At 42.9% G+C, this 11,888-nt stretch overlaps 6 protein-coding genes across 6 annotated transcripts; 4 read left to right on the forward strand and 2 right to left on the reverse strand.

Annotated features, from left to right (window-relative positions):
• Positions 1-962: 962 nt before the first annotated feature.
• EAE98_011499 (uncharacterized protein) lies at positions 963-1,764 on the forward strand (the record flags this gene model as incomplete). Its single annotated transcript, XM_038959121.1, has 2 exons — positions 963-1,399; positions 1,455-1,764. The coding sequence occupies 2 exons, from the start codon at positions 963-965 to the stop codon at positions 1,762-1,764; spliced, it is 747 nt and encodes a 248-aa protein (XP_038804475.1).
• Positions 1,765-2,667: 903 nt separating this feature from the next.
• EAE98_011500 (uncharacterized protein) lies at positions 2,668-3,381 on the forward strand (the record flags this gene model as incomplete). Its single annotated transcript, XM_038959122.1, has 2 exons — positions 2,668-3,010; positions 3,071-3,381. 2 exons carry the CDS (start codon positions 2,668-2,670, stop codon positions 3,379-3,381), a joined length of 654 nt encoding a protein of 217 aa, XP_038804476.1.
• Positions 3,382-3,647: 266 nt separating this feature from the next.
• EAE98_011501 (uncharacterized protein) lies at positions 3,648-5,729 on the reverse strand (the record flags this gene model as incomplete). The annotated part of the gene is made up of 4 exons (XM_038959123.1): positions 3,648-4,859; positions 4,909-5,179; positions 5,234-5,437; positions 5,495-5,729. The coding sequence occupies 4 exons, from the start codon at positions 5,727-5,729 to the stop codon at positions 4,007-4,009; spliced, it is 1,563 nt and encodes a 520-aa protein (XP_038804477.1). The 3' UTR covers positions 3,648-4,006.
• A 1,030-nt stretch (positions 5,730-6,759) lies between these two features.
• On the forward strand, positions 6,760-7,179 carry EAE98_011502 (uncharacterized protein; the record flags this gene model as incomplete). The annotated part of the gene is made up of 2 exons (XM_038959124.1): positions 6,760-6,916; positions 6,968-7,179. 2 exons carry the CDS (start codon positions 6,760-6,762, stop codon positions 7,177-7,179), a joined length of 369 nt encoding a protein of 122 aa, XP_038804478.1.
• A 416-nt stretch (positions 7,180-7,595) lies between these two features.
• On the reverse strand, positions 7,596-8,445 carry EAE98_011503 (uncharacterized protein; the record flags this gene model as incomplete). The annotated part of the gene is made up of 3 exons (XM_038959125.1): positions 7,596-7,956; positions 8,020-8,393; positions 8,443-8,445. The coding sequence occupies 3 exons, from the start codon at positions 8,443-8,445 to the stop codon at positions 7,596-7,598; spliced, it is 738 nt and encodes a 245-aa protein (XP_038804479.1).
• Positions 8,446-9,752: 1,307 nt separating this feature from the next.
• EAE98_011504 (uncharacterized protein) lies at positions 9,753-11,510 on the forward strand (the record flags this gene model as incomplete). The annotated part of the gene is made up of 1 exon (XM_038959126.1): positions 9,753-11,510. One exon carries the CDS (start codon positions 9,753-9,755, stop codon positions 11,508-11,510), a length of 1,758 nt encoding a protein of 585 aa, XP_038804480.1.
• Between the last annotated feature and the right edge of the window lie 378 nt (positions 11,511-11,888).

An 11,888-nucleotide genomic window follows, 5' to 3' on the forward strand; every position in this document is an offset into this window, starting at 1 on the left:
TTATTTCCGCATATTAAATGTTTGGGGTCTTTACCTTCTTCTCTACATTTCTACTTCCCCATATCATAAGGTATTCAACGAATTCAAAATTATCGAGAGCAGCTTAAAGGAGATACAATCACCCGGCTACCGAGTCCTCACTGCCGGTGCGTCTAGGTTCATACTCGTTTAGCGACACAGCCTTTCAATCATCCTTAGATTTGGGATCTCACATCATACAAAGATTAACACTTTAACAACTTTACGTTTTCCGATTTTATTGCTCTCCATTCTTTTACATGAGCCCCTACATACAAATTGCAATAGGAAAAACAAGACAGGGTAAGATAATAAGATTGACCTAGCCATATTGCGCTCGATATATCATACCACCCTCGCCTGCTGACACTTGACGCGGCCTCACGAAGTTCTCAATTGAGAAGACAGGCTTACAGGGTCCCTGGACCATAACCTAATTGCACGATTTGATTCGCTCCCACTTTCGCTCACGTAAGAACCTTATTTGCTACTCTAAAGTTCACATCGTACAAACCCTCATTTCTGATATAGTCCCCTCTCAATACGGCCCCCAAGAGGATTTAAGCGCTTTCTATTCGTTGTCTAGTAGTGCAAATGAGGGTTGATGTTGATTCTTCAACCCACTCCACATGTCAAGCTGCATTTGTGGATCCTTCTCGATTGGGCAACACTATTCTCGAACAAGACATTTTCCACAAATTGATGATATGACAAGAGTTCACAAAGGCTCCCTAGATATTGGATGGAAATTTTATATGTATCCTCCAAGTGGCTTGGCGCCGGTCAGCTGTGGCGGTACAGTCATGTCAGCACAATGTAATCTTAATCTATTCCATCCCCGCCATTCTCGTGAATTGGCTGAAGACATATTCTCTCTCGACTCATGTATTTTATGTCCTCAAGAAACATTTCATCTTATCAAAACCCCCAATCTAACCGTCTTTATGTCTTCCCATTCGCTCTCATCATTCACCCTCTTCCCTAACCTCCCCCTCGAACTCCAGCACCAGATCTGGTTCTACACTCTCCCCGGTCCGCGCCTACTCCGCATAGACTACTCTCCTATCCTCTCCAACGGCCAATATGCCACCACCAAGTCTCTCGATCTCTATACCACTTTCCCTAGATCCTACGGTCGCCAACTACCCATAATACTGCGTATCAACAGAGCATCTCGTGAATACGCCCTCACACAACTTGTCGAACGATTCAACTGTTATTGGAATCTAAAAATAGACATCCCTTATATCCATGCGAGAGAGTATCGAAAATCCGAAGCTCGATTCACGGTGCAGTATCTAGCGGAAAATGGAGGGCTGGAAGGATTTAGAAACTTGGCGCTTGATGTGGACTTGCTCAATGGAGGAGATAGTTCTGATATGTAAGTGCTCCATCTTCTTATTTTGTTTCTGGAAATTTCTCACAAGTCAATGTAGCATATCAGCTGTTCATAGCTGTCCCAATCTCTCGAATATCTTCTTGGCCTACCCGTCAATAGGTATCTGGGATAATCCAGAAGGTCCGGATGATGTGGAGCCTTGGTATATAGGGCCACCATCAGAAGGTGAAGTTAAAACAGTATGGGGAAAAAGTACGATGACGAGACTTTCGGGAGATGTTATGGGGTATGTGAAAGATAGCGATCGAACGAAGCTTGAGAATCTGGAAGGGAGAGTGGAGAAATTGAAAATTGTCATGATGGTTTGGTCATCGATGTGCACTGCACTGCGTGAGGTGGAATTATGAGAGGTTGAATGAAGTGTGATATTGGATCACCTGAATCGCGTTACTCCGCAGAGGATCGGTTAATTTTCATGAAGTCTGATTTGGGCACTAGAGGGACAAACAATTCTTGTGAGCAGACGTAATAATTACACAGAAGAAAATTTTATTGAAAAGCCCAGAATTTAGGATAAATTCTATGTTACGAGTTCGTCTAGCTTCTACGTAGTCAACTTCTGCATTTATACCACTCTCCTTTTATATCCAATTTCTTCTTAATAACCTCCTCGCTCTAGCTCATGAACTTTTGTCAAGCCAAAAAATTCGGGAATTTAATCAACGGAGTCTCTCCGTATGGATACCTCATACTATATGGTATGATCACATTACACGTGTAAAATACTAAATCCACTTATATACACTTATCTCAACAGTTGGAAAAGAAATTTATAAGTTTGAAGGATAGTTGCACGATTGCTTCCGGATTATAGCACCCCACGCATTATCTATAGATAAAGTAACACTCATCACAATATTGTTGCAACCGTTATCAAGCACTAAATATGGCTGTAGGAAATGCGGTGCATTATCATTGAACTTTTGCAATGCGATATCATCAGTTCTCATCCGTCTCTTATTGAGAAAGAGGTCACAAATCTCTAGCTTTGCAGTGATTACATGTATTTTCTATGAATGTATACGGGTCAAACTACGGCTTCTGAATACGAAGGTGAATTTGACTGAACAGAGCTGGGTATCCAAGAATACTTACGGTTTTCTAATGCAGCATTAGTACAAAAGTCACGACTCTTCAGAAGTTTTCGAAAATGCACGTCTTGTTCAGAATTGTATTCTAGTTCAAAAAGCGAGTCTATCAGCACATCCATAATATAACCATCAAGAATAAAGTAACAATCCCTAATCGAGATGGATACATTCCCTCCATCTTACCAGGCAGAGGTTCCGCTTGCAGCAATTCAAGATCATGAATCGCACATTCATGAACGGGAATCCGGACTGGGCCCAACACCCATTACAATCAACACTGATGCACTTACGAACCTTGTCAACGGACGACTAGATTTCAATGCACTCAAAGATCTCGATATAAAAATTAGCTTTCACACACAACCCGAACTAATAGGACAAATAGAGGTGATCGAAAAAACCAAGCAGACTCCACAGAAGAAGACCTGGGAGCAACTTCACGCCCTCGTTTTCGATGTCGCCAATGCATCTCTACGTATCATCAATCGTTCTGCTGTAGAAAGTAAAGCGCCCACCCTTAACTTCCTTCTTCAGTGACCTAGCGAGCGACTAATCGATTCAGGTAATTACACACGCGTTCCTCTCCCTCGCGCGCGTCCCTACATGAAAGATTATATCTACTACCGTATGACGCGTGCCAAAAGCGATCCGCTCAATTTCCAGTACATGGCATACGCATTGATAGATCGTCTTGGTGTTAGGAAAGAAAGATTAAGAGGAGAGATTAAGGAGGCGTGGGTGTTGAATGATCCCAAGGGAAGACGTTTCGAGACGGTTAGTAAATGGAAGTATTGGGCTACGACAACACAGGTGGAGATGCGTGTTCGTAAGGGACAGACACAGTTTCCTGGATATAAACGCTGGTTTCATTGAGCTGAATCTTTCGATATGAATCTAAATGAATTTATTGATTAATTAGTTATTGCAGTCATTTGACTTTTTTCAAAGAAAATAAATCATGTTATGGTCATAAATGCAGTCAATCTAAGTTTGAATCTAATGACGAATGAATACTAATCGGCAATCTAATGTTTGAGCAATAACTTTGAACTCCACAATCCAAATAAGTACATGGAAATGATATGAGCTCAGTCAAATCCACGAAATAGTTTATGAAGAGCTGAAAATAAAATCGGACAATGAAGCAGTAGGCTAAGTTGGATTTGCATGAAGACTTGTGATGTTTCACCGTAGATTGCGTTGACCGGGACAGCAATATTCCATCCACATGGAAGCATTCTTCTCCTCATGACCTCTACTAACTAGTCTTAGCTGTATATAAACTTCCGCAGGGTCAAAAGCAATAATACAATTACAAAAGGACTGCGCCTATATAAACATAAATCCATGGTATCTCGCTAAAACGCCAAGTATTCCCGCTCTTCTACTCAACCCTGCCCCTGGTATACATTGGTGAATAATAGTCCCATCCAATAGCTCCTATAAACGCAATATATGGAAGCTTTAAAAGAAATTCTAAGTAAAACAAACAGAGAATTCAATCCGCATGCAAGATTCTCCCATCTCGAATCGCCTTCTTCAGTCTACGTTCCTCAACAGATTCCCTCGGGGTACTGGAAAACTCATGAGCCTCACAAAGATGAGTCTTAAAATCTTCTTCCCTTGTAAAGATCGTCTCTTCATTACGGCACCGAGGACAGCGGAATCTGTGACCCGTAGCCACAACGTCCCATTTTTCAGTTCTAGACCTCTCTTGTCGATTCCTCACTAGAATTTTGGCTACTTTCTCCATTCGTCTTCGAACTTCTGATTGATTAAGATAGACATGAGTTTGTTCTCGTATCCTTTTGAGAGTTATATTCTCATTGCCATGAATACGCCATTCTCCAAGATCCATATCACCAAGTCCCCCATCAACGTTGAAGCGCTCATAGGTACATCGATCCGCGGTCAGTGCTTCTACATATTCATGGGTTTTTTCAGAGTCGGTCGTTGTAGCTGCGGTATATTTGATCATTTGTCGGTAATGGCTTATGAGCCCACTGTTCTGTCCGGCTATTGGTTGGACTTTTGTAGGTCGACCAGTACCAATGCTAAGTGTGAGGGCGACAGCGCCTTTGCCATGTACTTGTTCGACCTCTGCAAACGTTCTCGAGGTGGGGTTATTATAACCAAATCCTCCATCTACGAAGCGATCATTAAGTAGTTGAAATGGTTTGAAATATGTCGGCGCTGCAGTAGTTGCTCGGGCGACTTGCCATATAGGGATGTGAAGCGGGGGGCCGGGATTGAGCTCTTCAGAATAGTTGAATTCTGATTTAACATGTTCATATGTTCGAAAAAGGTAAGGGGCGTTGGCGGAGTTGTTTTCTCGGACCGCTAAAACGATTCTGTAATACATTAGCAAGACAACCCCAATTTGACAATTTGGAGACATACGTCCGGCAGCGGTCTTTGTTTGAAGGATACATAGAGTCTGCAATTTGATCTTCTTTCCAGTCTCTTCTTTTCAAAACATCTTTTATAGATTCCTCAAGTTTGCGATGGTCGTATTTTTCCCGATTCCATGGTATTGGACCACGCATTGAAAGCTTTCGTGGTTGACCAAATATCTTTTCTCCTAGATTCTCGTATTCTTGGATGCAGTCATCACTGTCCATTCGTAGTCGACTGAGCATAATAGCACTCAATCCACCAGTACTTGTGCCTGCTGTGAAGATGTTAGCTGGTCATCGCCGATAAATGTAGGAAGAACATCCCATACCAATATAGTCAAAATAATGTACCGGCAAGAAGTGTGCACTTCTTGACTCTTTGCTGTTGGTAATCGGTCCTTGACCTTGTTGGAATGGTAGTGGATGAAAGCTCGACTCGATCGACTGATCTTGACTCTGCTCAAAAGAATTACAAAGTGCCATAAGATTTTGAATGATAAGTAGACTGGATAGTCCACGCACACCTCCGCCGTCTACAAATCTGATTAGCTTTAACTGTAGGCTTCAAACCAAAAACGTATAACATATACCTAGCGTGAGAATATATTTCTTATTCCAGGGGTTATGTGTTGATCCATTGCGACCTGTACTGCTACTTGGACTGTGATTCACGGATCGGCTGGCTTGATCCGTAGGAGACGCATCTGGGATGAAGAGTGTTGAGGTCATCGAATGACTGGAGCTATGCGAGTTTCCATCGCTGATTGATAGTCGACGAAGTCTTGGAACATCTGCATCCCACGGTTTCAATGAGTTGGGGTTCATTTTCGTTCACGAAAAATGATCAAGAGGATGAAAGAACCAGTCTTGGGAGACCTACTACTTTTGTCTTTGAGAACCCCTTGAGCATTTCTCAAATTAATAGGTTGGAGCCTGAGAACGAATTGTATGAGGCTCTGCTTCAATTAGGAAATTACCCCCAAAGCGAAGCAGACTGTAGTGGCTGAGTAAACCATGCCTTCGAACTCGACAATTTCATGTGCGAGGGTTGTCATCATTTGTGGCAAATCTTCTCAAGCTGCGACCGCTGTGACCCAAAGTAGCAATTTGGACATTGAGGCACGGATTGTGGTTTTCTATATTGCGACCGTAACAACGGGCGCACAAGAAAATATTGTGGTGGGATGAACGTTGATATATCCGCCAGCCTTGTTGATGGATCGGGCCTCAAATCTAGTTTGAGACAGATATCTGCTGCGCATTTTACGTCGAATATTGTAGCTAATTCTCACCAATCATCGATTCTTGACAATGAACTTCTAGCAACGACGTGTGTGAGAAAACAGGAAATGACACGGGGTGTTATGAAAGTCAACCTTGACGTGAGATTGATGAAACAAGTACGAGGGGGGGCTGAATTCTTGAAAATTTTCGTATGACTATTGGCTGAAATCGTAATGTAGACTAGTGTTGAATGGCCTGCATATGGTAGCATGGTAGCACGAATGGGTGATTTACGAGGGAAACTGCTGGCTTCTCGAAGCAATCTGCCTTGGAAGGCAGATTTCCATATTAGATGAATGGCTCGGATCAATGTGTGCTACAGTAATAGTAGAATTCCAAGAAATCCTGATGCAAAGCTGACACTAGGAATGGGCGCCATGTAATTGTGTGTATGTGATCAGGTGTATATTTGCAATCTGCCTTGCAGAGCCTCTAGCAGGTCTTTGGCAAGAGCATCGTATATTGTTGTGAAGATGTCTCCTTTCTTCCACGGTCGAAATTAGCAATCAATATTGATCGAATACACATTTTAAATTGCACACCGAAATCTACCGTAAATCAATCATTCATCATGGCGAGAAGTTCGGAACCCATCGAGACGACTATTGCACCACACGATTCCATCGACAGGAAGTCGAAACGAACCAACAGCTGGGAGACGAAGAATGCGATTGTCTATGATGTATCCTTACAAAAGTTATTGAAGACAAAGCGCGAAGCGATCGAAGGTATGACTTCGGCGTTGAGTCAACTTAAGAAGTAGTACTGATTGACTATAGCGGATCACACTCGTATCAAGATTCCAAAGCGTCCTCTTAGTCCTTTGCAGAAGGACAACGTTCGGATATCGATGCCATTGAACTCAGCAGCAGGATCGGATATCCTCGCAGAAGTCAAGTTGAGCAGTCTTGGATTAAAAGTCGCATTTGAGCGGTATCGAGGAAATATTGCCGAAATTTGGGTAAAAGGTATGCCACAATACGTGCTTTGAAGAAGTAAAGAATATACAAAGAGCGAAAGAGCACTCCAAATATAGATACAGAATATCTATGCATATATCGGAGTCCTGTGTAATACTATTTCTGGCGTTATGGAACTGAGATGGAGATTTGGATATCTGGGCTGGGCACTATACACTTTGGCTATTTGGCAATAATTACACTTGTTAAAACGCAAGATAACCGTAAAGCGCTACGTCTGATAGATTAGACGTACACTCCGGTACGTCTTAAGGAACTCAATACCCACAAGTTCTTAAATGCGCGCCATCATAACATAAATCTTCATATGTGTCCTGGTGCTCCCCAAATCGAGTCGCAGTCAGGGCGCTCACTCGGACTGCAAAACCAGATTAGAATTCTCGTATTGGGTATGTAATAGTAGCTTTATAGGTTGATCATGGTCCTGTTATCCCAGTTTATCCAGTAATCGTCTTCGTCGCCTATCAACAAGCTCTTCCTGGACTTCTTCGCTCGTCGGTAATCTCCATCCTGCGCCATCGCCTGCGTCTCCGGGTAACGGCTCCCATCCATCGGGTGTGTTCTTATCTTTGCCTTCCAATAAGTTCTCGTAAGCCTCTTTCTCTTTTTGTATTTCATAATCTAACAAAGTGCCGTCTTCTTCATCAAGGTTGTAACCATAATATGAAGCATCGACTTGTTTTCGCAGGTCTACTCTCGACTCTAGAGGTTGATCTTCGCGGGTTTTTATTGTTGCAGCTTCGAACATTTCTTTGACTCCCGGTAACTCTTTGGCACGTCCAAAATACCTGGTACAAAATCATTCATCAGCACAATTCGCGCACACTTCATCACCACATGGCCATGCATACCTGTAACCCTTTCCACCACCTGGTATCTCCCGCCCTTCATCATCATAGACTTTCCCTCCGCCTCGCATATAATTCGGACCCCCCAAATTTTTAATCTGCACCTCCCACATATATTTTTCTCTCATAGCCTTATTGATTTCATCGTTCAAATCTCGAATCATGAAGTCACTCAAACTTGGATCCTGGATCTTGCTGACTTTGCGTGAGATCTCCTTCAGAACTTGGCCTCTCCATTTCTCGCATGATGGTATAGATGAGACTTCCGTTATCATCTTTGGGCGCCGCGTCCTTCCAGCATCGATAATACCCAACTCTGCTTGTTGCGCTTCCCTGAAGCGGAACAGCATCGATTGTGATTTCTCAGCATTACGAGCCTAGAAATGTTAGCAGCCATTGCATGACAATGTAAGGGAACTATTATACCATGATTGTGAAGAGCTCCGTTGACTTGTATGGTTCTAATAGAAGAGACGAGGTTGTGATGCACTTCAATAAATGCGTCGAGTATATTTACACTCTCATGAACGATCAACCTGAGCTTGGACCCATGAGGCTGCTGAAATTTAAAGTAACAAGGCTGAGAAGTAAGGCCATTGTTTAGCGTGTTTTTAGCTTAGCGACACGCGCTGTAAGTATTTCAGCGCGCCTGGAACATCACTTTGCATCCCAACAACAATCTGCAATGACGAGAACAATCATTGAGCTTACACTACTTAACCATCTGAGAAATCAGAAGGTTCAGAATGTGTGAATGAATGAACAGAAATCTTAGCAGGCTTCCAATTCTATCATCTCGAGTACCTTTGATGTCTTGTTAGGCGGTCGCAGGTCTTTGATTCTATAATTTGGATCAAGCCGCAATGACGACAACCAGCTCCTCTTGAGATATTCGCTATGTTCTACCACTTTGAATAACTATTGGCCAGGTTTCCGAGAGATCGGGAATGATAGCCATAGGTATTGATTGAGGTACTACAATGGCAAAAGAATTATCGCTGAAAGCGGAAAATAGTTTTCAATCGGAGTAGCTTGGTAAGAACAATCCCGTCTCATCCCCCTCCCGTTAACCAGACCTTTCTATGCTGGCGTGCGGAATCTTTAGTTCTTGACGTCTATAGCCGAAAGCATTGCTAACCAAATCTAGTTTCATATTTCCAATCATTCTTGTGACTTTTCCTTACAAACTTCGATAGTGTCGACGTGAAAGTCTATGGAAGTATATTTCTTTGCCCGGTGATGACCAAACGTGTCCAAAAAGCCAAATTTGCAGGCCAACCTACTATCTCATACTTGCCTTGGGGCTAAATAAGATGGAAAGTGTTCGCAATGAGAACTTGAGAGCTTATCTGAGGGCACCTTCAATCTTTACTTTCTTCATGGCATACTTCCAGCCTCTTCTTATCCATCGTTCCTTTACGCAGTATATTGTTTTCCTACTCCACATCTCTCTTTCATTTTTAAGAATCCTTGTTACACTTTAGCGGGGCTTTTGCTAGGAATTTTGATTGTGGGTTTCTTCACTCGTGCTGCTACAACATATCAGCCTCGCCGTAAAAAAATGAGAACAAAGAATTATTAAGTCACCTGCAAGCACTCACAAGTCAATGGTTTCAGTGATTCTATCTTCTCATACCTCAACACTTTGTCCCGGGAGTACATCATTTTTGCTACTGCTACTACATTTTGACCATTGATATCGATAAATATATTTCACTTTGTAACGTTTTGCTGCCATGTTTTCGAGGCTCTCTATCAATTCGCATGATTCTAGTGACCAACCTTCGCCTTTGACGTCTTCGTCCTCGTCCTCTTCTCTGCCCGAAGGCGCGCATCTCTCGATAAACACCGCAGTGGAACAATCTGATGCCCCTGACTATGCGATTCTGTGTGTTAATGGGTTATCTTCCGCTGGATTATTTGAGGATGCGGCAGTCATTGCCCAAGGGTATTTGCATGAGAAACCAAATCATGCACTGTTTTTGAAGCACTTGGCCAAAGGCTTGTTTGAAACAGAACATTACAGTGAAGCTAGCCAAATATATCAGCGTCTGGAGGCAATGCCGGGTTTGGCTAACGACACAGAAAAGAAGCTCTGGACCATCGAAGCACTTCTCAACGACCATCGACCTGGAGCAGCGCTTGATGAATATCTCAGAACTCCTTCATTAGAAGAATCTGCTAAGGGTCTGTATTTCAAAAGCCGCGCCTTGCGGAAATTGAAGCAACCCGCAGCAGCAAGAGCTGCCGCTGATCAGATGTTAGAAGTAGCTGGGGAAAATGACGTTGTCGACTATTGGGTTGAGTATGGGTTGGTGTTGTATGATTTGCAGGATTTTGTAGGATCATTGAAATATTTGCGCCAGGGCGCAACAGAAGATGTGATCGAGTCCGCCCTGGGGCTATCAGGCCAAGTGAAGGAAGCGGAAGAGATGTTTCAGTCTCCACAGACATTGAGTCCATGCCATCGTCGTAAAATCATTAATGGACCAGCTACCGATTGGGAGGAATTCAGGGGAAGAGCAAACTGGATGAAGACGCTCCCCGACTTGCGTGCCCTAGTACAGGTTTCATTTCATAACTCTCTCCCGGATCCGGAGGACTTGGCCAGTTGTTTGTGCATATTAGGTACCAGGCATCGAGAAGGTGGTACTCATGAAGCAGCGTCCGCATGCTTTGAAATTGCACTCAAAATTAATCATACATCTGCATTTGTGTTGTCCATGTCAGCTACAAACCTTGCAGCCAATGTCCCTCTTAATGAATCAGACGAAGCAAGTTTTGCACGCCTTCAAAAAGCGGATGATCTGTGGGAACAATTGCTGAAAATCGGGCCCTACCCTGACGGATCCTTCGAAGTTCCACACGCCGAGATCTATCGCCGTCGTGCAGAACTATGGAAAGGTGTCAAAATATCATTCTACGAGAAGTACCTGTTCAAATATGCGGAAATTATCAAATCCCCTGCAGAATTTATATCGGTAGCAAAAGTTTTGAGGTCCAACCAAAAAACCGACGGTATCAATACAATTGCATACAAAGAACGTGCCGAAAGAGTTGATCGGTTATATTATGAAGCGCTACATTCTCCAGAATACTCACCCACTCATGCCCCTCAAAAGGCTGCCCTAGTATATGGATGGCGTGTTGACAACCTCGCATATGGTGATATTGATCCAGAACGACAAGAGCGATTCCTCCGACAGAAGATGGAACTTGACGGTAACCCCGACCGCCTGTTGAACTTTATGGGTAAGGCAGGAGGTCGCGATCGGGAAATCTTACAATTGCTTGAGGACGCTGAACGGAAGTTTGGTGGGAAGTACGTCGCGCTAGTCAAGGACCAAAGAAAATATCTCAAAAATATTGAGAAGATTAAAAAGACTTCTGCGAACAAAACACCAGATGATCCTCTTAAGCAAGATCCGGTTCAGAGGAGTATCAAACGAACACGAGTAGCAGCTGGTTGGCATGCTTGGAAGGCACAAAAATAATATTGGAGGATTAGTAGGCCGAATGATAAAAGATACTTCTGGTAGTGATGAGTGGGACATTAAATGTCTCCTCAAAATACATTTCTCGATACTTTGCAAAGCTGCACAATAAACTTTGTAGCGTTGTCAACTCCTATTACTTCCTCTTTTTCCACAGAGACATTTATTCATTCTGCGTGCAAATTATTATTTTTAGCACATGAGGCGATTTTCAAGAAGGTAATATTGATCATCCGAATTATTTCTATTGCAATTTGTTTGAGAGGTCCTCTTCTTAGTTTCGTCACATTCAAGGCGAGTGATTTCTTGGGGACGAATGCCAATTTATTTCTTTGCTAGTATACCTTCAACTGGGAAGATCTTCACGGACGATTAAAA

The sequence above is a fragment of the Botrytis deweyae genome, assembly GCF_014898535.1.
Source record: "Botrytis deweyae strain B1 chromosome Unknown BDEW_049, whole genome shotgun sequence".
Classification (NCBI taxonomy): Eukaryota; Fungi; Ascomycota; class Leotiomycetes; order Helotiales; family Sclerotiniaceae; genus Botrytis; species Botrytis deweyae.